Consider the following 23,267-nt stretch of genomic DNA (forward strand, 5'->3'; position numbering starts at 1 on the left):
TATGAGACCCCCTTAATTTTAAATTCATAGCAATTCGGAGGGAGGAGGTTTGCATTCTCCATTTCAGGGGAGACTCCTGCCTTCCTTAGCAGACACCTGGCTTTCCAAACCGAGAAGATGCTGGAAGCTGGCACCCAGCCCTCACCACAGGGCAGTGCTGCAGGTCTCTGCCATGGGCTCCCTGTGGATAAGCCTGAAGCTGGCACCCAGCCCTCACTACAGGGCAGTGCTGCAGGTCTCTGCCATGGGCTCCCTGTGGATAAGCCTGAAGCTGGCACCCAGCCCTGCCCTTTGGGGCAGTGCTGGTGCTCTCTGCCATGGGTTCCCTGTGAAGATACTGGAAGCTGGCAGCCAGCCCTCGCTACAGGGCAGTGCTGGAGGTCTCTGCCATGGGTTCCCTGTGAAGATGCTGGGAGCTGGCAGCCAGCCTTCACTACAGGGCAGTGCTGGAGGTCTCTGCACGGCCCCGAGCGCCCGGCAGTGCCGGCGGGTGCTCCCGGTGGCCGCAGGAGCGCTCCCGGTTGTGGCGCACGTAGCAGATGACATAGACGACGAGCATGGCGAACCAGCCGAACATGGTGACCAGCACGGCCACGTCCGTGCTCCTCTGGCGCACGCTGCAGAAGTTGGCGCCGGCGTGCAGCACCTGGAGCAGCGGCTTGCCCACGTACTCCTGCCGCGGGGCCGTGTGGCAGGTGATGTCCCGCACGGAGTCGGGGTCCAGCCGCGCCTCCCAGAGCACCTCCTGCAGGGCGCACTCGCAGTGCCAGGGGTTGTTGGCCAGCCGGAGCTTGGCGCCGAGAGCCAGCAGCGCCTCCTTGGGAATGCTGCGGATGCGGTTGCCGGAGAGGTCGAGGCTCCGCAGCCCGGCCGCCACCCCTCTGAAAGCCGCCCTGTCGATCTTCTCGATGGCGTTCCCGGACAGGTCGATTTCCTCCAGGTGGGAGAGGTGCCTGAAGGCGTTGCTGGGGATCCTGGTGATGCTGTTGGCATCCAGCTTGAGGAACACCACGTCTCTGGGGATGTCCTTGGGGATCTCCTGCAGGTGCTGGGAGCTGCAGAGGACAGCCTTGGCCCCAGCCCGCTCCGTGCACTGGCAGCTGGGGGGGCAGGAGCTGCCCCAGGGGATGCAGAGCAGGAGGCAGAAGAAAGCCTGGGCCATGCTGGTGGTGGTGGTGAGGGTCATCTTGCATTGAGCATGGCCACTGGCAGCTCCCCGGGCGTGGCAGCAGCTCCTGGGCAGCAGGAGGGCCCCTGGGTGTCCCTGCAAGGCCTCTCCCATGGCTGGAGGGAAGCTGTGGGTGGAGGGGATGGGACATGGCATTATTTCCTGAAACACGGGATATGGCTCATGTGTGATGTGCCCTGGCAAAGGGTGAGAGGCTGGGCTCATGAGACCGGAGAATGAGGGTGGAGTGACGCTGGCTGTCTTTCCCAGGACAGCTTAATTTGGATTAATTAGAAATTGAAACCCCAGCTCCCCTACGCCTGTCTCTGCAGTGACCACCCAGGTGGACAAAGAGAGCTGCAGGATGGGGTGTGGAGATGGGCCAGGAGCCTCTGCCCCATCCTGCTGCCAGTTTCCAAGAGGGGAAGCAGTAGTTTGCTGCTGGAGAGCAGCAGCAGTAAATCCTTATCTCACCGACCCTGAGTGTTTTAAAAAAATGATGAGTCAGACTCTAAGGATCATCAGAGTGATTGAATCACCACCAGGGTTTTACATAACAAGATGTGGAGCTCTTTTGCTTTCCCTTCCCTCCTCTTCTGGTTTCCACGAGTTTCACCAGAGTTTTTGGAGGCGAGTTTGTATTTTTAAAACAAACAAAGAGTGTGGTTTGACAGCCTGACTAGAGGGGTGGGAGGGGAAGGGAGGAGGCTCTGCCTGGCACAGTAAAAGGGGTGATGCAGGAGCCTCAAAGGACACCCCAGTGCTGCCAGGGGCAAGGCAGGAGGTGAAGCAGGTGGGGCACCTTTCCTCTGCCTTTGGTGCTGCTCATGTCCCTGCTGCTGCCTTGGCCAGCCTGGGGGAAGAGATCCTCATGGAGGGGAGGTCTGGGAGGCCAATGGAACATTTCAAATGGGAATTAAATGTCCCATGGGATGTCATTATGGGCACCAAGTTGTTGTCCCCGTGGTACCAGAATCCTTCAGCTAACAGCACTCCCCTGGTAACAGCAGCATCCCTCACGTGTGCCCAAGCTCAGGGTACCACAGGGGCATGCTCACACCTGAGGGAGGCTCATACCCGAGGTGTGCTCATACCTGAAGGACGCTGTCCGCAGCTCTGCCCTCAGCCCTGCCCACAGCAGTGGATTCTGCCCGGGGATATGAAGCTGGGCTTCCCGGGAATCCCTCTGGCCGTGCAAAATGCCCCGGGCTCTGGCAGCTCTGACAGCTCTGTCTCTCCGGGGGCACAAGGATGCCGATCCCACCGCGTGGAAGTGCTCGGGGGCCCTCAGGAGCCGCAGCCTCCCCGGACAGGGGCTGTGCGGGGGAGATGCTCCAGCCCGCCCTGCCGGGGACGGGGACCCGGGGCTCCCCCGCGCAGCACCGCCGACCCCAGCGCCCCCGCTGCCCCGGAGCCCGGGGGTCGCTTACCGGCTCGGCCAAGGCGGCTCTGCTTCGCTCGGGATGTGGGTGCGGTGTCGGCACCGGTTCGGTTCGGTTCGGTTCGATTGCGATCCCGGCCGGCCCCACCTGTTGCTGCGGCCGCTCCCCGGGCCGGGCGGTCCCGCCGCGGCGGCACCGGGCGGTGCGGGGACGGGAACGGGGACGGGGGCGGTGCGGGGACGGTGCGGGGGGAGCAGCGTGGTGGGACAGCCAGGGACTGCGGGAGAGTGGCCGCGCCGAGCCCAGTGCGCAGAAATTGAGCGCTGCTAATGAGATTCGCGCAGTTTTTGGGAGGCTGCGGTCCGGGCTGCCAGTCTAGAAGCTTCATCAGCTGCTGTAAGGAGCGATCGTCCCTCCCCAGCCGGGCCCCCGCCTGGAGGTGACGGGAGATCAGGAGCAGACATCAGTCCAGGAGCGATGGGAGAAGATGCTGTGCCAGCACTTCGGAGCACAGCTCCCATATCAGCTCTGAACGGGGCCAATCCTCTCGAGCATATCAGCTCTAAAGGAGTCCTCTTCTCCTGGGCTGCTGCAAGCTGTTCCTGCCCGTGGCAGGGGGCTTGAAATGAAACCAGCACTGAAGTCCCGTCCAGCCCAAACCGTTCTGTGATTCAGCCGTCACTAGGGGTGAGTCTGCAGGCAAAGTGAATTTGTGCAACAAGGCTGGGGTGGGAATTTGGCTTATCCTGGAGGTGTGCTCCAAGCATGGCCTCCAGGAAAGGCCCCTGGTTAAAGAGCTGTAAGACACCAGCAGCCTACAGTGTTTAATAATGGTTTATTGAGCTGGGTTGAATACATTGCCAGAGTGAGCCCCCTCCCCTTGCCAAACCCCCATGCAGAACTGGTGAAACTGCAGTTGTGCCCTGGTGGCCACCAGGGTGGGATGAGCAGCCTTGGTTGGCCAGTGTCTGATCCACAGGGAGGAGGTGGGGGACCAAAATCCCTTCCTGAGCAGTCCCAGGCATAACATACCACCGTGGGGCTCATCTGGATGATCAAAAAAATGTATCCACTGTGCCTTGTTCTCCTCATGGCCGGCAACAGAAAATGTGAGTGAAAGACCCTTTAGGAGCAGGGATGTCTGGGATTGACACACAGATGTCCCCTCTCCTGTCCCTACCTGCCCAAGGAACCACAGAGCACCTGTGTCCCAGCAAGCTGCCACTTCCCATCCATGTGCACAAGGGGTGGGGACAGGCAGATGACATTTAGCTGGGGCTTTGGCTCAGAGAGAGGAGGGAAGTTTAGCTACAAGCCAGTGCTCAGCATACACAAGCAGGATCACACACAGTTTGGGGCATGGCAGGTGGGCCTGTGCAGGGCTATGAAACCATAGGTGTACAAGGCAAGAGCTGCTCACACCCTCACAAGTGCTGGCTCACAGCTCAGGACCATGTTGTTGGCTCTGAGGCAACCAGAGGTGTGGGTGCAGCCACCACAGCAGTGACTCCAGGCCTTCTCCAGAGCAATCCTTTGGGATCTGTGGCAGTAGGGCAGGAGCAGGGAGCAGTGATGGCTGTTCTGGAGGAGGGGTAGCTGGGACTGGCGAGCCCCCCGTGGCCACCCCAAAGCCAGGAGCAGGTTGGAGTGGGCAGAAGGACCACCTCACAGGACAAGCCCCGTGGCTCTGTGTGCCCCAAGCTCTGGGCTAGTACTGTGGGCTGATGTGGAAGCACCAAGACACGAGCTGGGGCTGAACTTGGTGGCTCAGGTGGCTGGGATGCACTGCCCAGGCAGTGCCCTCAGGGAGGGGACACTTTTCCTCCCAGAGACCTGCAACATACATTCACAGAGGCACCCAGAGCACCTCAGCTCCAGCAGCTCCCGTGCCCTCCCAGGCAAGCTGGGGTGGAGCTGCAGCTCCAGCCAGGAGCCCTGTGCACGAGGCCTCAGTAGTAGGCACCGAGGAGGGTTGAGACCTTGTGCAGGAGCTCCTTGTGGTTGGCGTGCAGGGGGATCCTCTTGTCCAGCACCTGCCAGCGGATGCACAGCTCCGGGTCACAGCCCTGGAGGAACTGCAGGGGGACAGATGTCACACGTGTGCTGCCAGCCACGCTCCACAGCGCCTCCCGTCCCCAACCTGTGGGGATGTGGCTCTGCAGATGTGGCTGCTGTGCCCAGGGAGCCCCGGGGGTGGCAGCCCCTCACCGAGTTCAGCCGCTTCATCTCCACATCGTTCTGGGAGTCGAAGTGCACGCTGATGGCCACCGTCTCCACCCAGGCGTTATCCGTGTTCCGTGGGTCGTCCAGGTACCCCCTGTGCACCTGTGCATGGGGATGCCACCTGAGCAGAGCCCTCACCACCTCCCTGAGGGCACCCTGGGGTGGGTGGGGCATTGCCCTGCGGGTCTTCTGCCCTGCTGGAGACCAGAGCCCCACTCCTGCTGCTGCTGCAGCCATGGGGAGCCACTGCTGCAGGCACAGACTGCTGTGGGCAGCCCTCCCTGGAGGTCTCTGGGCTGCTCCCTGACCCCCAGACACAGATTGGGGCACATCCTCACCTCCCCTGGCCCTTCCTCTCTGGTGGGAGCAGTGGCCAAGAGGTGATGCACCCTGGGCCACCCACGTGTCCCTGTGCCATAGTGATGTCCCCACGACACCTGTGTGTCACCCAGGGTGATGCCCACATGCCCCCACAGCACAGGGACCCCTGTGTGCCCCCACCTCAGTGCCTTGCTTCAGCAGGTTCTGGAACTGGGGCCAGAACTCCCGGCGCAGGATCCACTTGAGCTTCAGTGGCAGCGTCTCACCTGGCTCCAGTGAGCCCTGTGCCAGAGCAGATGTCAGCACTGGGGCCTGCCACCAGCATGCTCCAGCCTCCCTCCCTGCCACCAGCCTGGCCCTCAGGCCTGCCACTGCTGCAGAAGACACCACAAGGTCTGCTGGTGCCTCCTATCCTCCCCCTCCTGCCCAAAGTCCTCAGCTCTGCCCCAGTGGATGTCTGAGTTTGCCTGATCCAGCATCTGCCAAAGGATGCTTTGCCAATGCCTTAACAGGCTCAGTGAAGGACGTGGGGATTGGAGCCATGGAGGGGGAGGAGGGAGAGGCAGCAGGTCAGGGTGAGTGGGTGAACGTAAGGAGACAGCTGCTCCCCCAGCAGCTTGGCATGCAGGTGCTCTGCAGAGGTACCTCCTGAGCCAGGCTGTGACACATGCCTGTGATTCCCCCTTTTCTGTGGGATCTTCCCCTTCCCCTTCCCCTTCCCCTCCCCTCCCCCGGTTTCTGCCAGCTCTCACCCCAGGCAGAGCCCAGACATCTGACAAGGGGTATTGGGCCACCAGGACTTCCAGCATCTTCTTCAGGCTCTTCCTTATTATGGACCCATCCAAGTTCCTCCTCCAGCTGTGGGAGAGGCCCCTGTCATGCTGCAGCAGGACGTGGCTCCCCTCTGCCCAGCAGTGCTCACGTTGGCAGTGTGGGGTCTGGCCAGGTCCCTGAGGTGACCCCATGGCCCCTTTTCCACCCCACATGCTCAGCAGGACTCACTCACCGGGTCACCACGGGGTGCAGGGCATGGTTGGGCCCAAAGCAGTGCAGCCTCCCACGGCCTCGCAGCCCCGTCCTGCCCATGGGGTTCCTGCAGGGTGACAGTGAGGGCTCCCTCGGTGCACCCCAAAACCCTTCCCTACTCCTGCACCCCACACCTTTGGGGTGGTTTTGGGGGGTCAGCCCTAAGGACAGCGCATGCAGTTATCCCTGCCCCACCACCAGCCGTGGGAAAGTGGGGATGGGATGGATGTGCTCAGCATTCCTGGCCTCTCCATGTCCCCCTGCTTGTCCTGCCAGGCAGCTGCTGTGGCAGGGGCACTCACAGTGACACTCACAGGGGCAGGGGCACTCACAGGGGCAGGGGCACTCACAGTGACACTCACAGGGGCAGGGGCACTCACAGGGGCAGGGACACTCACAGGGGCAGGGACACTCACAGGGGCAGGGACACTCACAGGGGCAGGGACACTCACAGGGGCAGGGACACTCACAGGGGCAGGGACACTCACAGGGGCAGGGACACTCACAGGGGCAGGGACACTCACAGGGGCAGGGGCACTCACAGGGGCAGCCCGTCCTGCACGGCGTACAGCCCGTGGAAGCTCTGCCGGTCGATCAGCCCGTCCATGGTGTTGTAGTTGATCTTCAGGAGAGACTCCAAGGAGCTGCAGGGTGGGAGGCAGCCCGGCAGGGAGGGCTGGCTGTGCCACGCAGGGAAGGGGTGGAGGGCTGGGGAGCCCTGGGGGGACACTCACAGGCTGAAGGGATCCTGCACAGCCATGTCCTTGTGCTCAGCCGAGTAGGCAGGGGGGTCGTAGAGCGGGAAATCCACCTGCATGACACATGGCTGTGTCAGCCCCCCAGCTTGTGCCCCTGCTCTCACAGCAGGCAGGGGCTGGGACCCCAGGGACACCTTATGGCCCAGGGTCTTCCTCTGCCCAGCTCGTGGCACCACTCCCCAGGTGATGCTCCAGGCTTGGCCAGAAGGCTCACACCCCACAGAGGCCAGTACTGGATCCTGTCCCTGAGCCAGCCATGCTTCAGGAAATGCAGAGGTGGGTGGTTGTACCCCCTGTGTCCAACAAGGCATCCCCAGGCATTCCTGGCACTGCAGGTCCTAGCAGGGATGGATCCTAGCCCTTTTCTTTGGGGTCACTCAAGCAGTGACTCTGGGAAGCCAAGGGTCCCAGGGCTGGGAAGAACTACAGCTTTCAAATGGGATGCTGGGCTCCTCTTCCCACCACTGTCAGGATATGCCTCAAGCCTTCTCCTCCCAGCCCCAGTGCCCAGAGTCACAGCTCCTACCTCCCAGGGCACCTTCTCATCGGGCACAGGGAAGCGGAGAGTGTGAGACCCTGGATACAGGAGGTTTCGGGCAAGCACGTGGCACGGGGGCTGGCTCTCCTCGGGTCTCCCCTCCAGGGCAATCTCCTTGGTGTCCAGGGCTTTGGAGGAGCCTGTGAGGCAGACACAGACAGCAGGGTCCCACAAAGCAGGGCCCCAAGTCCAGCACTGTGGACTGGGGCCCTGCTGAGGGGAATGGCTGGGTCTCCCCATGGGGATGTTGGTGTCCCCTGGGGCCGTGGACCCTGGCTTCCCTTCTGGCATTAAGCCCTGGGGAGGGTGGGAATGGACTCAGGAGGGGCTGGATGACCTCATGGAGACACCAAACCTCCCAGGACCAAAGGAACCTCTGCCTCCCTGCCTGGCAGAGGGCTGTGAGGGACTGCCCAGCCCCGGGGCTGCTGGGGAGGAGCCAGCTCTTCTTACCAATGGGTGGCACATCCTCTCCCGAGCTGAAGCCATTGCCCCGCAGTGCCTGCATCATCCACCGCAGGGCCTGGGCACTCTGATGCACCTGCAGGGCACAGCAGAGGGTCACCCCCACCCCGCTGTCCCCAGAGTGCCACGGGACTCTGCCCTGGCAGGAGGCACCGCCATGCCCTGCGGTCCTGGCTGTGTCCTGGTGTTTGCCTTGGAAAACCTTCTCCTGGGGAATATTTTTACTGAGCAGGTGGAGAGGGAGATGGGAACAGGATATGGCAAGGCTGGGCTGGCTCGCTGGGCACCCCAGTGCTCCAGAGGGAGGGGACAGAGAGTCTCTGTCTCCAGGAGGTCTGGAGTGCCCTCTCAGGCCAAGGAGAAGAGCTCTGACTCTTTGGGTGACTAGTGGGGGCAGTGGCCCATCCCACCACTTCCCACCTGCATCCTGTTTACTTTGGAGTCAAACAGAGCTTTTCCTATAAACCTTTAATCCTCAGATGGCTAATGGCAAGGAAGCTCAAACTGTCTCAAAGGGTATCGATTCAGTGAGGTTCTGGTTCAATAGACTCAGACCCTGGAAAAAATTCACCTTTCAATTGACTCAGACCCTGGAAAAATCTCACATTTCTTGCCCTGGTTTTGCCTCACCTGATCCTCCAGAGAGCCCAGTCTTTGCTCCACTACCCCCGTCCTCTTCACCCTGTCCAAGTCCAGCAGCTCTGCCAGCACATCAACCCTGGAGAGACAGTGCAGGCTGGAACACCCTCAGCAGCCACCCCTGCACTGATCCCAACTCTTCCATGCCTGGGACACCGAAGGACAGAAGGAATTTCCTTTCCAGGGAGCAGGCTTTACCTCTGTGCAATGTCCCGGATCATCTGCTCCGTGTTCTGCTTCTCCTGGCACTGCTGGTGCTGCAGGTAGCTCTCCTTCAGGTACATCTCCCACGAGAGCAGGGCAGCTTCTTCGTTCTTCTCCAGCTTCTCCTCTGCCGAGGGAAGAGGGCGGCAGCGCTGCCACATCCCTGGCCATCCCCAACACCAGGAGCACAGCCCCTGTGCCCAGCCTTGCTCCTTGGTGCGTGCCCTGAGGAGGGGGCAGAGGGCAGGAGGGGGATGTTGGTCCTCACTGAGCTTGTGGTGCGTGGCTGGCTGGCGCAGCAAGCCCCGGCGCAGCAGGAGCTGCAGGTGGCTGAGCAGGATGAGGGGCGGGGGCGCTGGAGGGCGGCCGTGGTACTCCTGGATCAGGTCGTGCCTCTGGAACTTCCAGATCTGGTCCGTGTGCTCCTGCACCTGCTGGAAGGTGTAGCTGGGGCAGAGCCCAGGTGTCAGCCGTGCCGTGGGGATGAGGGGGCACAGCGTGTCTGAATGGTGTCCCAGCTCTACCCAGCTCCCTCATCAGCCCTGAGCTGCAACTACTCCTACCACATCTACAATCCCCACGCGGGATCCCAACACCTAGAGCCCCCAGACTCACTTGAACATGGCAATGAGGAGGTTGAGGAGGAGGATGTTGGTGAAGAGCAGGTACAGGCACAGCAGGATGACCGTCAGCCACTCTGGGAAGATGGGTGTCTTGTTGTCCCCGTTTGTCTCCGGGCACTTGGGCTTGTAGGGGTCAGTCCCGTTGGGGCTGCACTGGTCGATGTTGAAGTTGACCCCTGTGGGAGGACACAGCGTGACTCCGTGGTGGCCAAACCTTGGGTGTCTTGGGGAGCACCTTCTTCTCTCAGACAGCTCCAGGGAGCTTAGCACCAGGCAGGGATTTGACCTCCATCTGCACCATCCCAGGTGCTCAGCTCGCTGCCAGCTCTGTGGCACTTCCATGTGCCAGGACGGCATGAGTTTGGTACATCAGCTTTGTCACAGCCACCCTCCTTGTGCCATGGTTGTCACAGCCTCCCTGCTCGTGCCATGGCTGTCACAGCCAGTGTCCCGTACCGTCGATGTAGGAGGGAATCTGCCCGAAGATGGTCAGGTAGGAATGGTAGACCACGCCACGGAAAAGCCACTCCACACGTTCCTCGTTGTGGATCAGGATAGCCTGCTTGGCCACCCCAAAGGACACCACCCACACTGCCAGCAGGAAGAGGAAGAAGAAGACATCCTTCATCTGCAAAGACAGAGGGGAGGGATGGCTGTGTCCTGGAGCAAGCTCCTCTCCAGGATGGGATAACACAGGTGGCACATCCAGCTGCTGTAGCAGGATGGACCAGCCTCACCCCAGCAGGGCAGGGGGGAGCTCTCACCATGCGCTTCACAATGATGATCTTGGGCCCCAGGGTTCTACTGACTGTGAAAATGTGCATCAGGCGCAGGCAGAAGATGATGAAAGCCAGGGACAGTATGATGCGCCCGGGGTATAATGTCGATGGGATCAGCCTGGGCATGGAGGAGAGGAAAGGAAACACCTCAGTGCCACCATAGAACCATATAGAATCATTTAGGCTGGAATTTCTGAGAGGGAGGTGAGGCCCTGGCACAGGGTGCCCACAGAATCTGTGGCTATCCCTGGAAGTGTCCAAGGCCAGGCTGGACAGGGCTTGGGAGCAACCTGGAGAGTAGAAGGTGTCCCTGCCCATGGCAGGGGTGGGACAGGATGAGCTTTAATTAATGTCCCTTCCAACCCAAACCAGTCTGAGATTCCATGATTCTGTGAAAATACTGTTGAGCTCTGCAGCTCACCTGCAAGTCAGCCCTGCAATAAAGACCAGGATGGCACAGATATCCAGCTTATTCCAGAAGTCCTTGATGTACAGGGAAGCCATTTTCACAACCCCGAGTCCATCTGGATCATACAACAGCTGTTGGGAAGAGAAAAGGGGCTGGGTGTAAGAGACTCATGTGCCTCATGGAGGGGAGGGACCACACAGATCATCTGGCCATCACTGGACACTCCTGCTGACCCAAAGGTAACCTGAGCCTACGTGGTTTGCTCTAGGGGCATGGGAGGAGCAGGGCAACAGCTGGGGAGGAGCATGGGGACACCAGGGCCATTGGGGCTCTTCAGGCTGGAGGAGAAAAGGCACTGAGATGTTGAAGCAAAAGCTGGAAAATCTCAAATGTCAAGCAAAATCTGGAAATCCTACTGGGAATTCACCCAAAGGATGAACGCCCTCCATCTCCTGATATTCCCAAAACAGACACCAGACACCTCCTGGGAAAAGCCCACCAGCCCTACAGCATTTTCTTCTGCAAATACACGGGGCCAAGCCAGATGCAGCCAAGGAGAATCCCTGGCCTCAGAGATGGGGGATCTGGTGGTTCCATGTGCTGGGACCTCTCGGAACAGGGGGTGACACGAGAAGCAGCATGGGAACATGAGCTGAGTGGCACCTCCCAGAGCACCCAGAGGGGTATGTCCCCTCCTGTGCCACCTCCCAGCCTCAGCTGTGCCCGCCCACACCTGGCGGGTCTCCTCGCACACCAGGGAGAAGAGCCAGAAGTAGATGAGGTATTCCCGCCAGGAGGGCGTGGGCTGGAAGTCAACCATCAGCACGTAGGCGAAGAGCAGGAGGAAGGTGAAGTAGGAGAGGGTGTTCATGAGGAAGATGACGACGGGCGCTGTGAAGAAGGCTCGGAGGCGTGCCAGGCAGCCCATGGGCTGCAGCCTCTTCTCCCTGCTGGGAGTGGGGGTGGAGGACGTGGGTTGGGCTGGGCTGGGCTGCCCAGGAGATGCCACAGCAGCGTCCCCCAGCCCAGCCAGCTGCAGGGGGAGGCTGGAGGAAGCCCTGCCTCAGCACAAGAGTGTCCCAGCTGCCAGAATACCTGAAGGTGATGAGGTTGGTGTAGAGCAAGGGGAAGAAGAGCATGCACGTGATCACCCGCCAAAGGCCGTTGTCCACAGACAGCTTCCCCCACCAGACCTTGGTTAGAAAAGCCTGTGAAGAGGGAGGAAGAGGAGTGCTGGCTACCGAGGCCGAAGGGCAGAGTCACACAGCCACCCACGGGGAGCTCTGGATCCTGGGGTTACTTGGGCACATCCCCTCCAAGGACCACTGCTGGTAGCCCACCTGGACACCCCCATGGGACACAAAATTCATGCTCTTGGCCTCCAACGCCAGCTGCAGACAGGTTGTCTTCCCCCAGGCCTCGGAGACACGGGTGAGAAGCTTCTGGGCTCTCTCTTCATCCTTGCGGTAGCAGTCTGTGAACACACCTGGAAGGGCCAGGACCAGGGAGAGGAGCCTGAGCTCTGGGGCCCACAGAGTCACCCTTCCGAGCAGGATCAGGACATGGCACCACGCAGTGGTACTCCCACCAGCGTGTGGGCACAGCCCATGGAGCATAATCCCCAACTGTGGGGACAGGACCCTCATTTCCCACCCCCCAGACATCTCCTGGGTAAAGCTCACCAGCCCTGGGGGGCAGGAGCAGCCCTGGGGGGGGGGGGACAGGAGCAGTCCTGGGGGGGGGACAGGAGCAGCCCTGGGGGAGGGACAGGAGCAGCCCTGGGGGAGGGACAGGAGCAGCCCTGGTGGGGGACAGGAGCAGTCCTGGGGGGGGGGGGGGAGAGGAGCAGCCTGGGGGGGGGACAGGAGCAGCCCTGGGGGGGGAACAGGAGCAGCCCTGGGGGGGGGGACAGGAGCAGCCCTGGGGTGCTGGTGCCCTCCTGCTCACCAATTGCCTTGTGCTCGTACTCCTCGGCCAGGGCCAGCATGTCATCGGTGGTGTCTGTGTCCTCCTCCTCCTTGGCCAGCTCCTTCAGGATTTTGCTGCAAGCCAGTGCAGCTGCCATGCAGTCCTGGCTCTGGCACAAGAGAATAAGGAAAGCATGGACAATCTGTCTGTCACGTCCCAGAAGCCTTGACAAGCCCTCCCCAGGTCCCACAGGAGGGAAGGAGGGTGGCCCAGATTGATGCTCAGGATCAGCTTGCCATGACAAGGGCTGAGCCAAGCTCTCCTGTGGGTAACTCACTGCCTGGTGAATATGGGAACAGCCCTGCCCGTGGCTGATGGGACAGAGTGACTCCTTGCCATGTTCACTGTGCCACCAGCTGCCCTGCCTCTTGGCCTGGAATGCTGTTAATGAGTGGAAGCCTTCTCCAGCCCAGCTGCCGTGTCCCTGGGGGCTCTCTCAGCCTGACTAGCCCGCTTCTGGCCCAGCACATCCCCTCTGCCTGTTCTGGCCAGGAAGGGAGGGATCTGGCCTCATGGTGTGGCTGGGGATGGACATTGAGTGCCCCCAGGCTGGCCAGCTGGCTGCTGTTTGGCTGGGGTCAGGCTCAGGACAGCTCTCCCCCTCCCCCAAATCCCAGCAGGTTCCAGGGGCTGCGAGGTTTGGCTCCATGTGAGCCCCTCAGCTGTGACCAGAGCTCCGGGCCGTGGTACCTGGGCCCAGATGATTTCTGCCAGCTCCCTGCGGTTCTGCACCACGGCCCAGATGAGCAGGTCCCGGACGGGGTCCATGGTGAAGGTGACTCGGCCAGGAGAGCGCTTGTAGAGGGAGCGGAGGCTCGACCCCTGCACCTGCAAGGTGTGCAGCGCTCAAACACCTGCTGCTGCCTCCACCACCCATGGAAAGGGCTTTGCCCAGCTGCAGGGGTGGCCAAGACTGGATTCATCCTGGGATTTTTGCTTTTTCTAGGGCTGGGATCAGGTGGAGCCGTGCACCCACCCCACCGCATCACACATCCACGCAGCGCCACAGCTGTAGGGAGCTGCACCTTTTAGATGACTGAAAGGCACTTTTAGTACCATTTTTGAGCAGACAGGAGGACAGAGACCCAGCAGCAGCCTCCAGGACAGCTCCCTGAGGCGGTGTCCCCTCCCCACCGCTGGTAACCTGAGATGCGTACGTTCAGCTTGATGTGCGGCACGGGGATGGAGAGCCGGGGCCGCTCCGTGTGCTTGGGCTTGGGGTACAGCGGCTGCGTGGAGCAGCCCAGCAGCTCCCGCAGCACCTGCGAGACGTGGTGCATCTGCAGCCTCGGCGTTTTGGAGCCGGCCGTGTGCTCCCTCTCCTCCAGCAGCACCTTCTGCAGCTTGCTGTGGAACAGGCAGGACGGCGCCAGGTTGTCGTAGAGGTAAACCAGGGTGTCCCAGGTGACAAAATCCTTGAGACGCACTCCCTGCTCCAGGAACAGCTTCACAAATTCGGGCTTGTTGGAGATCAGGGCAGCTGCCATCACGGGGTGGAGATCTGAGGGCTGGCAGGCCAGAGGCAGAGGTGAGGGGCTCCGAGGTCTCAGAGCAGCACCCTACCATGCTCCTCACTTGGGGGGAGATTCTGCCCCTGAGCACAGGAGGAGTCTTTGGATGTGAAAGAGCATCCAAAAAACCTGTGGGATGTTCCCAGGGGGTTAGAAAAGGGCATTCCTCTGTGGCAGTGGAGCCCTCTGCCCCCTTGGCTGCTGGGCAGAGGGATGGGTAGGGCAGAGACCACCTATCCCAAGTTAGGAATATCCCAAAATCACAGGACAGTTTGGGTTGGAAGCTCATCTCATTCCAATCCCCTGCCAGGGGCAGGGACACCTTGCAGGTGCCCAGGTTGCCAGCTTGACCTTCAACATTTCCAGGGATGGGGCATATATCCTCAAATGTTTCACATTTGTGTTCCCAGCTCCCATCAGCCCTTCCCAAAGGTGTATCAGCTGGGGGAACCCAAACTGTTGACTGCAATAGGAAAATCCCTTCCAAGTTCCACAGCCCCATCAGGAAGGACAGACAACCCTTCTCAGCCTTGGCTTCTCAACAGCAGCATCAGGCAGGGATGGCAGAGCTGGTCCCTGCCCCACTCTGCCATAAGGTATGAGCAGGGAAGCACCAGGCTGGGTGAGATGAGCTTCGACACAAATTGCTGCTTGAGCAGTGCCCACAGGGCAGAGCTGTCAAGAGGTATTGAAGTTCTAGGTGGGATCTTTAAAAACACTGGTTTTGAGCAAAATACCAATTGCCTTTGTGTGTGCTTAGCTCTGCTTTGGGTGTTTGAGAGCATTTTTGAAGAACAGCCCCAGTTAATGCACTGGGAGTTCAGGGTCCAGGAGAAATCCCTTTAAAACTCTCCCTGGGCACAGCCAAGGTGAGAAGTGCCTTCCATATCCACAGGCCTGACAAGCAGCACAGGTGTGGCCCTACCTTCCAGTCATGGTCATCTGTGAAGATCTCACTTCGGGCAATGTCCACCCTGTTCCAGGCCACGGCCAACTTCAGCTGGTGGTCCCAGTTCTCCCGACCAAAGTGGTCCTGGTTTCGGGATGCTGCATGCAAAGTGCCCGTGTTAGAACAGAGGATCACCCAGTGAGAAGATACCACCTGGAAGCCTCCTTGGATGTGTGGCCCTTTGGATAATCATCTCTCCCCAGGAGCAAGGTTTGGGGACTGCTTTGGTGACCCCAGAAGTCAAGCAGCGGTAGGAGGTGACTTGAGCCCCATCCTGCCAGGGAGGCCCCCAGCCCTCACCTTTGAAGAGGGCCTGGAGGATGGCCACATCCACATCCTGCTGGCCATATTTGCCCTCTCTGAAGATGGTCAGGAGCTGCCGGCTCCGCACTATGTCTTGGATCTACAAGGAGAGCCGTGGGCAAGCAGTGGGCAGCAGCATCTCCTCCCTGCTGCTCCCCACTGTGCTGGGCAATTCCTCCCTTCCCTCCATCTCCTGCAGAACCCCTGTGCTGTGTCCTCCTCCATGGCTTGGTCACAAACACTCCCTCTGTGCCCAAAGGGAGCCTGAGCCCTTGGGGTGCCCACCAGGACAATGCTGAGGGTGGCTGGGGGCAGATGAGGCTTAAACGTCCCGCTGGGACCCTTGCTGCTCATAGAGCAGGACCCCTGGGAGCTCTTTGGTCTCCCAAAGCTCAGGGACTCACCTTCTTGGTCCACTCCACCAGTTTGCTCTCAGTGAAGAGCTCGTAGGTGTCATGGAAGAGGACACTGAGTTTCCTCTGGATCAGGGCAATGGTTATCTGGGCCACGGGCAGGTTGGCCACCTGCGCGATGACATCGGCCACGCGCCCGGACCCCTCCACGATCACACAGGGGGTCCCGTGGGTGATGGCATTGTAGATGGTCTGCAACAGAGCGGGGAGGTTGGTCAGGATCCCAACCAGACACCTGCAAGCCCTCTCTGAGCCTGGGACCCTCTGCTGCTCCCAGTGCTCCTGTCCCTGTGGCACCACCGGGAGCAGCACCCCGGGAAGGGGCTGTCCCTCCTTTGCCTTCCCCTGCCTCAGCTTGCCACAAGCAGTTCCTTACATCAAGAGTCCCAGGGCCTCCTTCCAGCACCACACACACGATGGGGATCTTGATGGCAACACCTGCAGGGAAGCAAAATCCAGGGTGACCTTCCCATAGGGCCAATTCGCCCTGTACGGTCTCCTCTGAGTGGTGGAGTGCAGAAGGCAAGGTGGGAGCAGTGTCCCTGACATGTCAGGCTTCAGGGGAGGGGAGGAAAACCATGCCCAGTGATTGTCTGGCATGGCAGGTCAGAGACGTGGTGTGATTTTTGGGGGTGTTCTGTGCAAGGCCAGGAGTTGGACTTGAGGATCCTTGAGGGTCTCTTCCAGCTCAGGGGGTTCTGGGGTTAAGTGAGCACATGAGTGCCTGTGTTATGGCACGAGATCATCTGCACAGTGAGAAGGTGATGCCTGGAAGCTCCCTTGGGACCTGGCCCTTTGGGAGAAATTACTTTTCCTGACCAGCTCAGTATCCCAAGGTTTGGGGACTCCTTTAGTGATCCCATAAGTCGGGGAGAGAAAGGTTCTTTGATCTGTGTCACAGAGGAACCAGGTTCCACATTTATCATGGCAATCCTCTCAGACCCTCTGCCTGGATTCTCTGGGTAAGCCACAGCCCCTTGGAGCCCAGGAAAGACACCGTTCCAGGGGGATGGCCCATTCCTGCCTCAGGCCAGGCTGTGTGTTGCCATTACCTCCTTTCACCTTGGTCTGCTCTGAAATGAACTTCTCCAGCCTGGTCCTCAGGGGGATTTCCACCCCGTACCTCCCGTGGGTCCCGTCATCCACCAGGATGAAGTGGGAGTGGTTGCTGTCCAGGCAGGACAGGCTGCCTTGGTTCTCCTCATCCAGCACGTATTCAGCAGGAAAGCCCCCCTGTAAGGTGCAGGAGGAGACACTCTGGGAGAAGCCTGGCAGAGGAGCAGCAGATAGCCAAGGTAACCAGCACGTGGGGACAGTCTGGCCAAACTGTCCCCGTGCCCCCACAGTGCTCATGTCAGCCTTGCCCCATGCTCCACTGGCCCTCACACCCACAAGAGTCCACCCAGGAGAAGCACAGAACCACTGGGGGCAGGGTGGAGGGGCTTCTCAGGAAATATCAGCCTGGGACCATCCCTGGAAGAGCTCAAGGCCAGGCAGGATGGCTCTTGGAGCAGCCTTGTCTAATGAAAGGTTCCCTGCCCATGGCAGAGGGTGGAACAAGGTGAGCTGTCAGGTTCCTTCCAACCCAACCCATTCTGAAGTTCTATGACCATCACTTCTGGCACAGCTGGGTTTTCCTGGGCTGCCTGGCTCACCATGGGGCAGACGAGGCTCTCCCGGTTGTAGACGGTCCCCCAGGTGGCAATGCCAATGGTGACAATCTCGCCCTCCTTGTGGCTGCAGCTCAGGATGAAGTCTCGCACTGCCTCTCCCACCTGTTTCATCACACCAGCGTGGGACCCCCCTGTGATGATCCAGGCACCTGGGGGTCACAGAGGGCCATGGGAAGGGAGAGGCTCTGCCCACAGTGGTGTCCCAGCCTCCCCCATATGGCTGTGGGTCCCTGGGGTGCTCCATCCAACAGAAGATGTCTCTTCCCTGCCCTGGCAGCACAGGCAATGCCTTCTTCAGCACCTCTCTGAGCCCAGCTCCTTTTGAGCCTCTTTGCAGGGACAGAGCAGGAGCAGCCCATCCCTGGTGATCATGGTCCAGGTAGGACCTACAGGGCTCCTAAAGTAGCTCAGCATCACCAGAAGAGCCCAGCTTACTGAACCAGGCATGGCCAGGTACAATCACAAGGAGACCCTCTGCATCCAGATGACCTCTAAGAGTCTCTTCCAACCCAAACTATTCTATGATTCTGCAATTCTGTTATTCTGCAGTCTCTTACCTGTGGTCTGGGCCACCTTGACTAGCCCTTGCCGGAAGATGTTCTTCAGCCTTGGCTTCATGACGAAGTTTTTGGCTCCCCCGGTGACTGAGATGAGCAGGTTGGGGGGGTCGAGGCCCCAGTGCTGTGTCATGAGGTGGTAGATGACCCGTGGGGGGGTATCCGAGGAGACACGCACGTACTGCAGAAAGAGGGACCACGCACATTGGTGATTTTGGGGATAAACAACAGGGTCAGGGTAACCGGACACCTGCAGCACAATTCCTCCTGTCCCACCCCAGAGGTTTCCCAACACCATTCCGCAGCAGAGTCCTGCTGCTGCTGGTCCAGGTCTTTGTCCATGACCCTATTCCCATTCGCTTTCCTGGGAACAAACATCCCCCAAACAAATCTGAGGACGAGGACAGGGAACAGCCACTCCTTGGATCCCAAGTTTTGTGGTTTCAGAACGGGTTTAAGGCTGAGAGGAGGGGTCCTGTCTCTACCCCTCCACTGCTTGAGTCACTGTTGCCTTTGGGGCAATTCCACCCTTTCCCAATGTCCTCTCATCCAGGAGGGAAATGCTCCTGTGCCATCTGCCATGGCAAGACCCAGACACTGGCTCCCCACACACCCACGGGTGGGACAAGCAGATCACCTTCCCTGTCTTCTGTCCCAGCCCTGTGAAGCGGATATCACCGAAGGCATCCGTTGGCATTTCCTGGATGTGCCTGCTGGGGTCCCATTCCTTCCCCAGGAAGATGGGAGGCTTGGCAGCATCATCCAGGTGCTGTTCCCTGAGATAGCCACACTCACAAACGATCCTCCTGAAAAACACACCAACAGCTTCGTGGAGAAGCCCCAAAGGCAAAGCCTGGCCTCAGCCTGGGCAGGAGGTGCATTTCTCCTTAGGAGCATCACGGGCCCCACATCTCCCACCCAGCTGCTCCTCCAGCTCAGAACTTGTGCAGAAACAAGGGCAATGTTTGGGGGGAAATTAAGGAAAAAAAATCCAAATATTTCCACAGGTAGAGATTTAGGATGGAAATATTTAGGGTGGAAATGACTGCCTGCAATAGCATTGGAAATGTTTTTCCCTGGGACACAGAATCTCAGCCTTGTGGTGACTCACCCTATGCTGAAGAATCAGTTAAAAAGAGGGTTTTGAATCCCTGTGACAGAAAGTTGGGGTTTTCTGGTGCTGTAGCTTTATCACCAGCCCTCACTTCTGCTCCCCTGCAGGGGAGGGAAGGACGGAGTGTCTCACTTACCCAGAATCTGATGTCTGGGAGCTTTCCACAAAATAGGTGCATTCCTTCTTTCGGATGTTTTCAGGAATCCAGGAGATGAGGTTTTCCTGGTGGAGCAAGAAAAGCAGCCAGGGGTCAGGGTTTCTGGAAAGGGCCAGAAGTTATTCCAGGGCCCAGACACCTCGGGGATGGGAGCACATCTGGGTGCTTCTTGGGGTGTGAAGGATGAAAGCTCCATCACTGTCAGCAAGGACAAAGCCAGATGCACTCCAAGGAGAAGGGATATGAGTGCTGGCCATGTGTCTCAGATGTTTGGAGGTTTTCTGTCTGTCCCTAAAACCAACCCTGACCAGTTATTAATGCTCCTTTTAACGAGCCACTCATTAACACTCTTCCATGCGCGTGTGCCCAACCATCCCCTCTTCCGGCACCTCCTGAACTTGCCTTTTCATTGCTGCCAGCGGGGAAATGAGCCTTCCTCCTGCTCCTTGAGACACTGCTGCTGCTCTGCTGCAGGTTGGGGACCACCTCGAAGTCGCTCATCTTCCTGGGGTGCGTGGCAGGCTCATCTCCTCTCTCGGGGCACACCTTGTTCAGCTCGGAGGGGAGCAGCCTGGCGCAGCGGCCGCGCGAGGACATGGCTCCTGTGTCTTGTGCTTCTCAGCCTCCTTGCTCCTCTTCCTAGGCTGGCAGCTCCTGGACATCCCCATCCTGAGAGCAGTGGAAGAGAAACAGAGAATCCCAGAATGGTTTGGATTGGGAGGGGCCTTAAATTTCACCTCCTTCCACCCCCCTGCCAAGGGAAGGGACACCTTCCCCTGGAGCAGGTTTCTCCAAGCCCTGTCCAACCTGGCCTTCAAAAAAGAAAAAGATGCCCATGAACTAAGAGCACTGAGGAGCCCCATCCATCATTGCCAGGGTGGAGATTGGCCTACCTGCCATCCCCTCAGCACAATCCTGACACAGGGTGTCCCCACGTGTGTGGTGACCAGCCTCAGCATGCACCACGCTTCCCCAGGGGAGCCCATCCATGTCCCCAAAGTGCCCCACCACTGCCAGCCTGTGGCTCTTCTCACCTGCTCTCCACTGCAGGCAGCTGGGATATTTCTGGCAGCAGGGAGAGCAAAAACTAGGTCTCTTGTGTGAGCAGCCTGAGCATGGCCCTGCATGGAAAATCTGGGAATATGGACATGCTGGCTGCAGGGACCAGGTGCTGGAGTCCTGTGTCCCCTGCAAAGGTGCCCTGAGAGCCCCAAGAAGCACATGGGCTTGTTGCAAAACTCCTGAACCCCCCTGAACACTCACAGCCCCCTTTGCTGAGATGGAAGAGCTGCTGGGGCAAAAGTGGAAATGCTCCTGGGGTCTCTGGAGCCCAAGGGGGGTGATGTCCTCTCAGGAGAGCTGGGATTAGGTAATGGAGGAAGCACCAGGCTCAGCTGATGCTTTCTTCAAGCCAAATCTTCCATTTCACCCAAGGGTGGGGAGTCCTTGTGGGCACAAGGAGTGCTGATGCTAAATCATGGAGTAGCAAGGAAAAGCTGTTTTATCAGCCTCCCTCCTGGGATCTCCCACAGCCCCACTGACCTTGGGAGGCAGATTTTGGCAGGCTGGATTTCTGCATCAGCACAACTCCCAGCAGATCTGATTTTTGGAGAAAGAGCAGTTGAAATAAGGTCAAATGCACTCCTAATTCTTGTCAGGGGCCCCACAAGGCAGACAGGCTAGTGGGGTCTTGGGGCACGGCCACAAGCAGCTCATAAGTCCATGCAGGAAGGGCTTCCAGCGCCTGGAATACCTGTCCGTCCTCCAGCACCTGGAATTCCTGTCCTTAAAGGCTCGGGGACAAGGACAGAGCCCCTCCCGCCGCACACGCTGCCTGTCTCCCAGCTTGAGGGGGTCAGGTCGCCCCTCGGTCTCACGGGGTGGTCACAGCGCCCAGCAGGACGGAGCGCAAGGCTGAAAACCGCCAGTGATCCTAAACCCCCTGAAAACCGCCAGTGATCCTAAACCCCCTGAAAACCGCCAGTGATCCTAAACCCCCTGAAAACTGCCCCTGCTTCTGCTCCCCTGAAAACTGCCCGTGATCCTGAACCCCCCGAAAACTGCCCGTGATCCTGAACCCCCCGAAAACTGCCCGTGATCCTGAACCCCCCGAAAACTGCCCCTGCCCCTCCGCCGGCATCCCCCGCCGAGCTGCCCGTACCTTTCCTGCCGCATCCTCCGGCCGCATCCCCGGCTGCTCCGCTCCGTGCCCGCCACAGCGATTCAGCCCCGTGTCCCTCCGCTCCGCCGGGTCATTTTGTCACCGGAGGCACCGGCGATGAGCGGAGAGCAGGGCAGAGCTGCCTGCAGAGAGGAGGAGGCGGCAGCCGGCTGGCAGCTTCCCAGCAAATCAGGCTGCAGGAGCGATCCGTGCCGAGGAGCTGCAGCGCCCAGGCGGGTCCCGAGCTTGCTGGAGTGGCTGAGTCACCCTGGCAGTGCCCGCAGTGAGCCCCGCTGTCCCCAGCCCCGGGCGGGCAGGGCATCACCCGCACCCGAACCCCTCGAGGCAGGCGTCGGGATGGGGTCACTGGGGTTGTCGGGAGTGCCTCTGCCCGAATTAAGGTGCAAATGTCACTGTCACACAGGCCGGTGACAATGGTATGGGGTTTATTTGATAGTGAATATGGGAGAGAGGGAAAAAAAGAAATAGGAAATAGGTGGGGGGGACAGAAAGAGAGTGACAGGGACAGAATAAGGAAAACATCAGCACTCCATGGATCTCAGTCATGTTCTGTTGGTTCTCTCCTGCTGGTCTTGTTGGTGGGGAAGGTCCCCCCAAAAAGCACAGAATTCAGTGGTTTAGTGCATGCTCAGGCCAGGTAGGAAAATCCAGGTACTTCCGTGGGGGAAGGGGTGCAAGGGGGGGAGTTTGCCATTGTCTCTCACAACAGATTTTGGGTTTGTTGCATCCCGTGCAGTCCTGTGGTGCAAGGCTTCAGGAATGGCTCTGGGGGGCCTCTGATGGATTAATGGATTAATTAACCTCAGCTGCCCCTCACATGAACCTCCCGTGGGTGTGGCATTCCTGGGACTGGGGGTTCCACAGCAATTTGTGTAATGGAGGATGGATGGGTTCACTGCCCCTGAGCAGAGGTTATAACACACCCAAACTTCCTGCCCCCACCTCGGATAGGGGGGAAATCTGACCAACCCCAAAGGGAGCAGAGGGCACACAGGTGCAATGCAGCAACATGAGGGGATAAAAGGCTGGGCTGAAGAACAGGAAGGGCAAACCCTTGAAGCCTTCTGTATGGGTTGAAGTTTTCTGAAATTGTGTGGTGATACTCTGTGGATGGTGGCCATCTCAACTGTGACATGTGCTGTGACAGGGTTTTCCCTTTATCTAATCTCAGCAGTTTGACTTTCAGTCCAAAGTCCCAGTCAGGCATTTTCAGGTAGGATTCTTTGCTTGCAGCTTCTTTATACAGTTTTTGTAATAATGAGAAAAAAATTATATCAATGTTTGAGGCATGAACTGTTCCATTCTCTGACAGCTGATATGATGAGCAGGGGCTGCTCGGGGGATGGATGGTGCCAGAAAGGAGCAGCAGCCTGGTGGTGCTGATGGAGGCCCAGGTGTGTGACAGGCTTGGTAAATGTGATGAAAAATCCCTTTTCTAACTGTCAAACATAGTACAAAAGTATATTAACTTTATGTGTATATGTGTATATATATTAAATAAACACTGATGTAAAGAAGCAGTGGAGTTTTATGGAAGACTTTGGGATTATTTGTGCTGACGTAAAACAAACAGGCCAGCTCTGGAGGGAAGGATTTTGCTTTTGGAGGCTTAGAGCAGTCCCTGAGGGATAAAGAACAGCTTTATCTCTGGGATGGCCAGGGTACCACAGCATCCCAGGCTGGTCTGGTGTCACAGGTCAGTCACTGCAGCCAGAGGGACTCAAGGACACCTGGATCCATGGATGAGCAGAAACAGAGCAGCTTTGCCAAGTTTTCCTGTGACTGGAGATCTGTTAGTGTGGGTGTCAGTGCTCAGTCAATTTGTGCTGTACCCGAGGATGTGATGGATGTAAGAACCTCATTAAAAACCCCACCTGGGTGCTCTGATTTGGCTGGGACATCTCA

The 23,267-nt window shown here is 58.9% G+C and overlaps 2 protein-coding genes across 2 annotated transcripts; both read right to left on the minus strand.

Moving 5' to 3' along the window:
- Positions 1–1,290, minus strand: LRRC3 (leucine rich repeat containing 3). Its single transcript, XM_059855054.1, has one exon. The coding sequence runs from the start codon at positions 1,280–1,282 to the stop codon at positions 434–436; it is 849 nt and encodes a 282-aa protein (XP_059711037.1). The 5' UTR covers positions 1,283–1,290; the 3' UTR covers positions 1–433.
- A 2,139-nt stretch (positions 1,291–3,429) lies between these two features.
- On the minus strand, positions 3,430–21,479 carry LOC132331563 (transient receptor potential cation channel subfamily M member 2-like). Its single transcript, XM_059855055.1, is given in 33 exon segments — positions 3,430–4,625; positions 4,759–4,875; positions 5,275–5,376; positions 5,847–5,952; positions 6,101–6,187; positions 6,663–6,764; positions 6,855–6,931; positions 7,405–7,556; positions 7,870–7,957; positions 8,512–8,599; positions 8,719–8,851; positions 8,993–9,171; positions 9,340–9,523; positions 9,804–9,975; positions 10,112–10,244; positions 10,548–10,666; positions 11,269–11,505; positions 11,507–11,743; positions 11,876–12,021; positions 12,483–12,612; positions 13,194–13,331; positions 13,661–14,011; positions 14,940–15,061; positions 15,264–15,366; positions 15,671–15,871; positions 16,056–16,117; positions 16,732–16,912; positions 17,335–17,501; positions 17,910–18,090; positions 18,547–18,715; positions 19,160–19,245; positions 19,583–19,849; positions 21,342–21,479. Coding segments are annotated over 32 exon segments (4,671 nt in total). The 5' UTR covers positions 19,778–19,849; positions 21,342–21,479; the 3' UTR covers positions 3,430–4,499.
- Positions 21,480–23,267: the final 1,788 nt, after the last annotated feature.

The sequence above is a fragment of the Haemorhous mexicanus genome, chromosome 10, assembly GCF_027477595.1.
Source record: "Haemorhous mexicanus isolate bHaeMex1 chromosome 10, bHaeMex1.pri, whole genome shotgun sequence".
In the NCBI taxonomy this organism is placed as follows: domain Eukaryota; kingdom Metazoa; phylum Chordata; class Aves; order Passeriformes; family Fringillidae; genus Haemorhous; species Haemorhous mexicanus.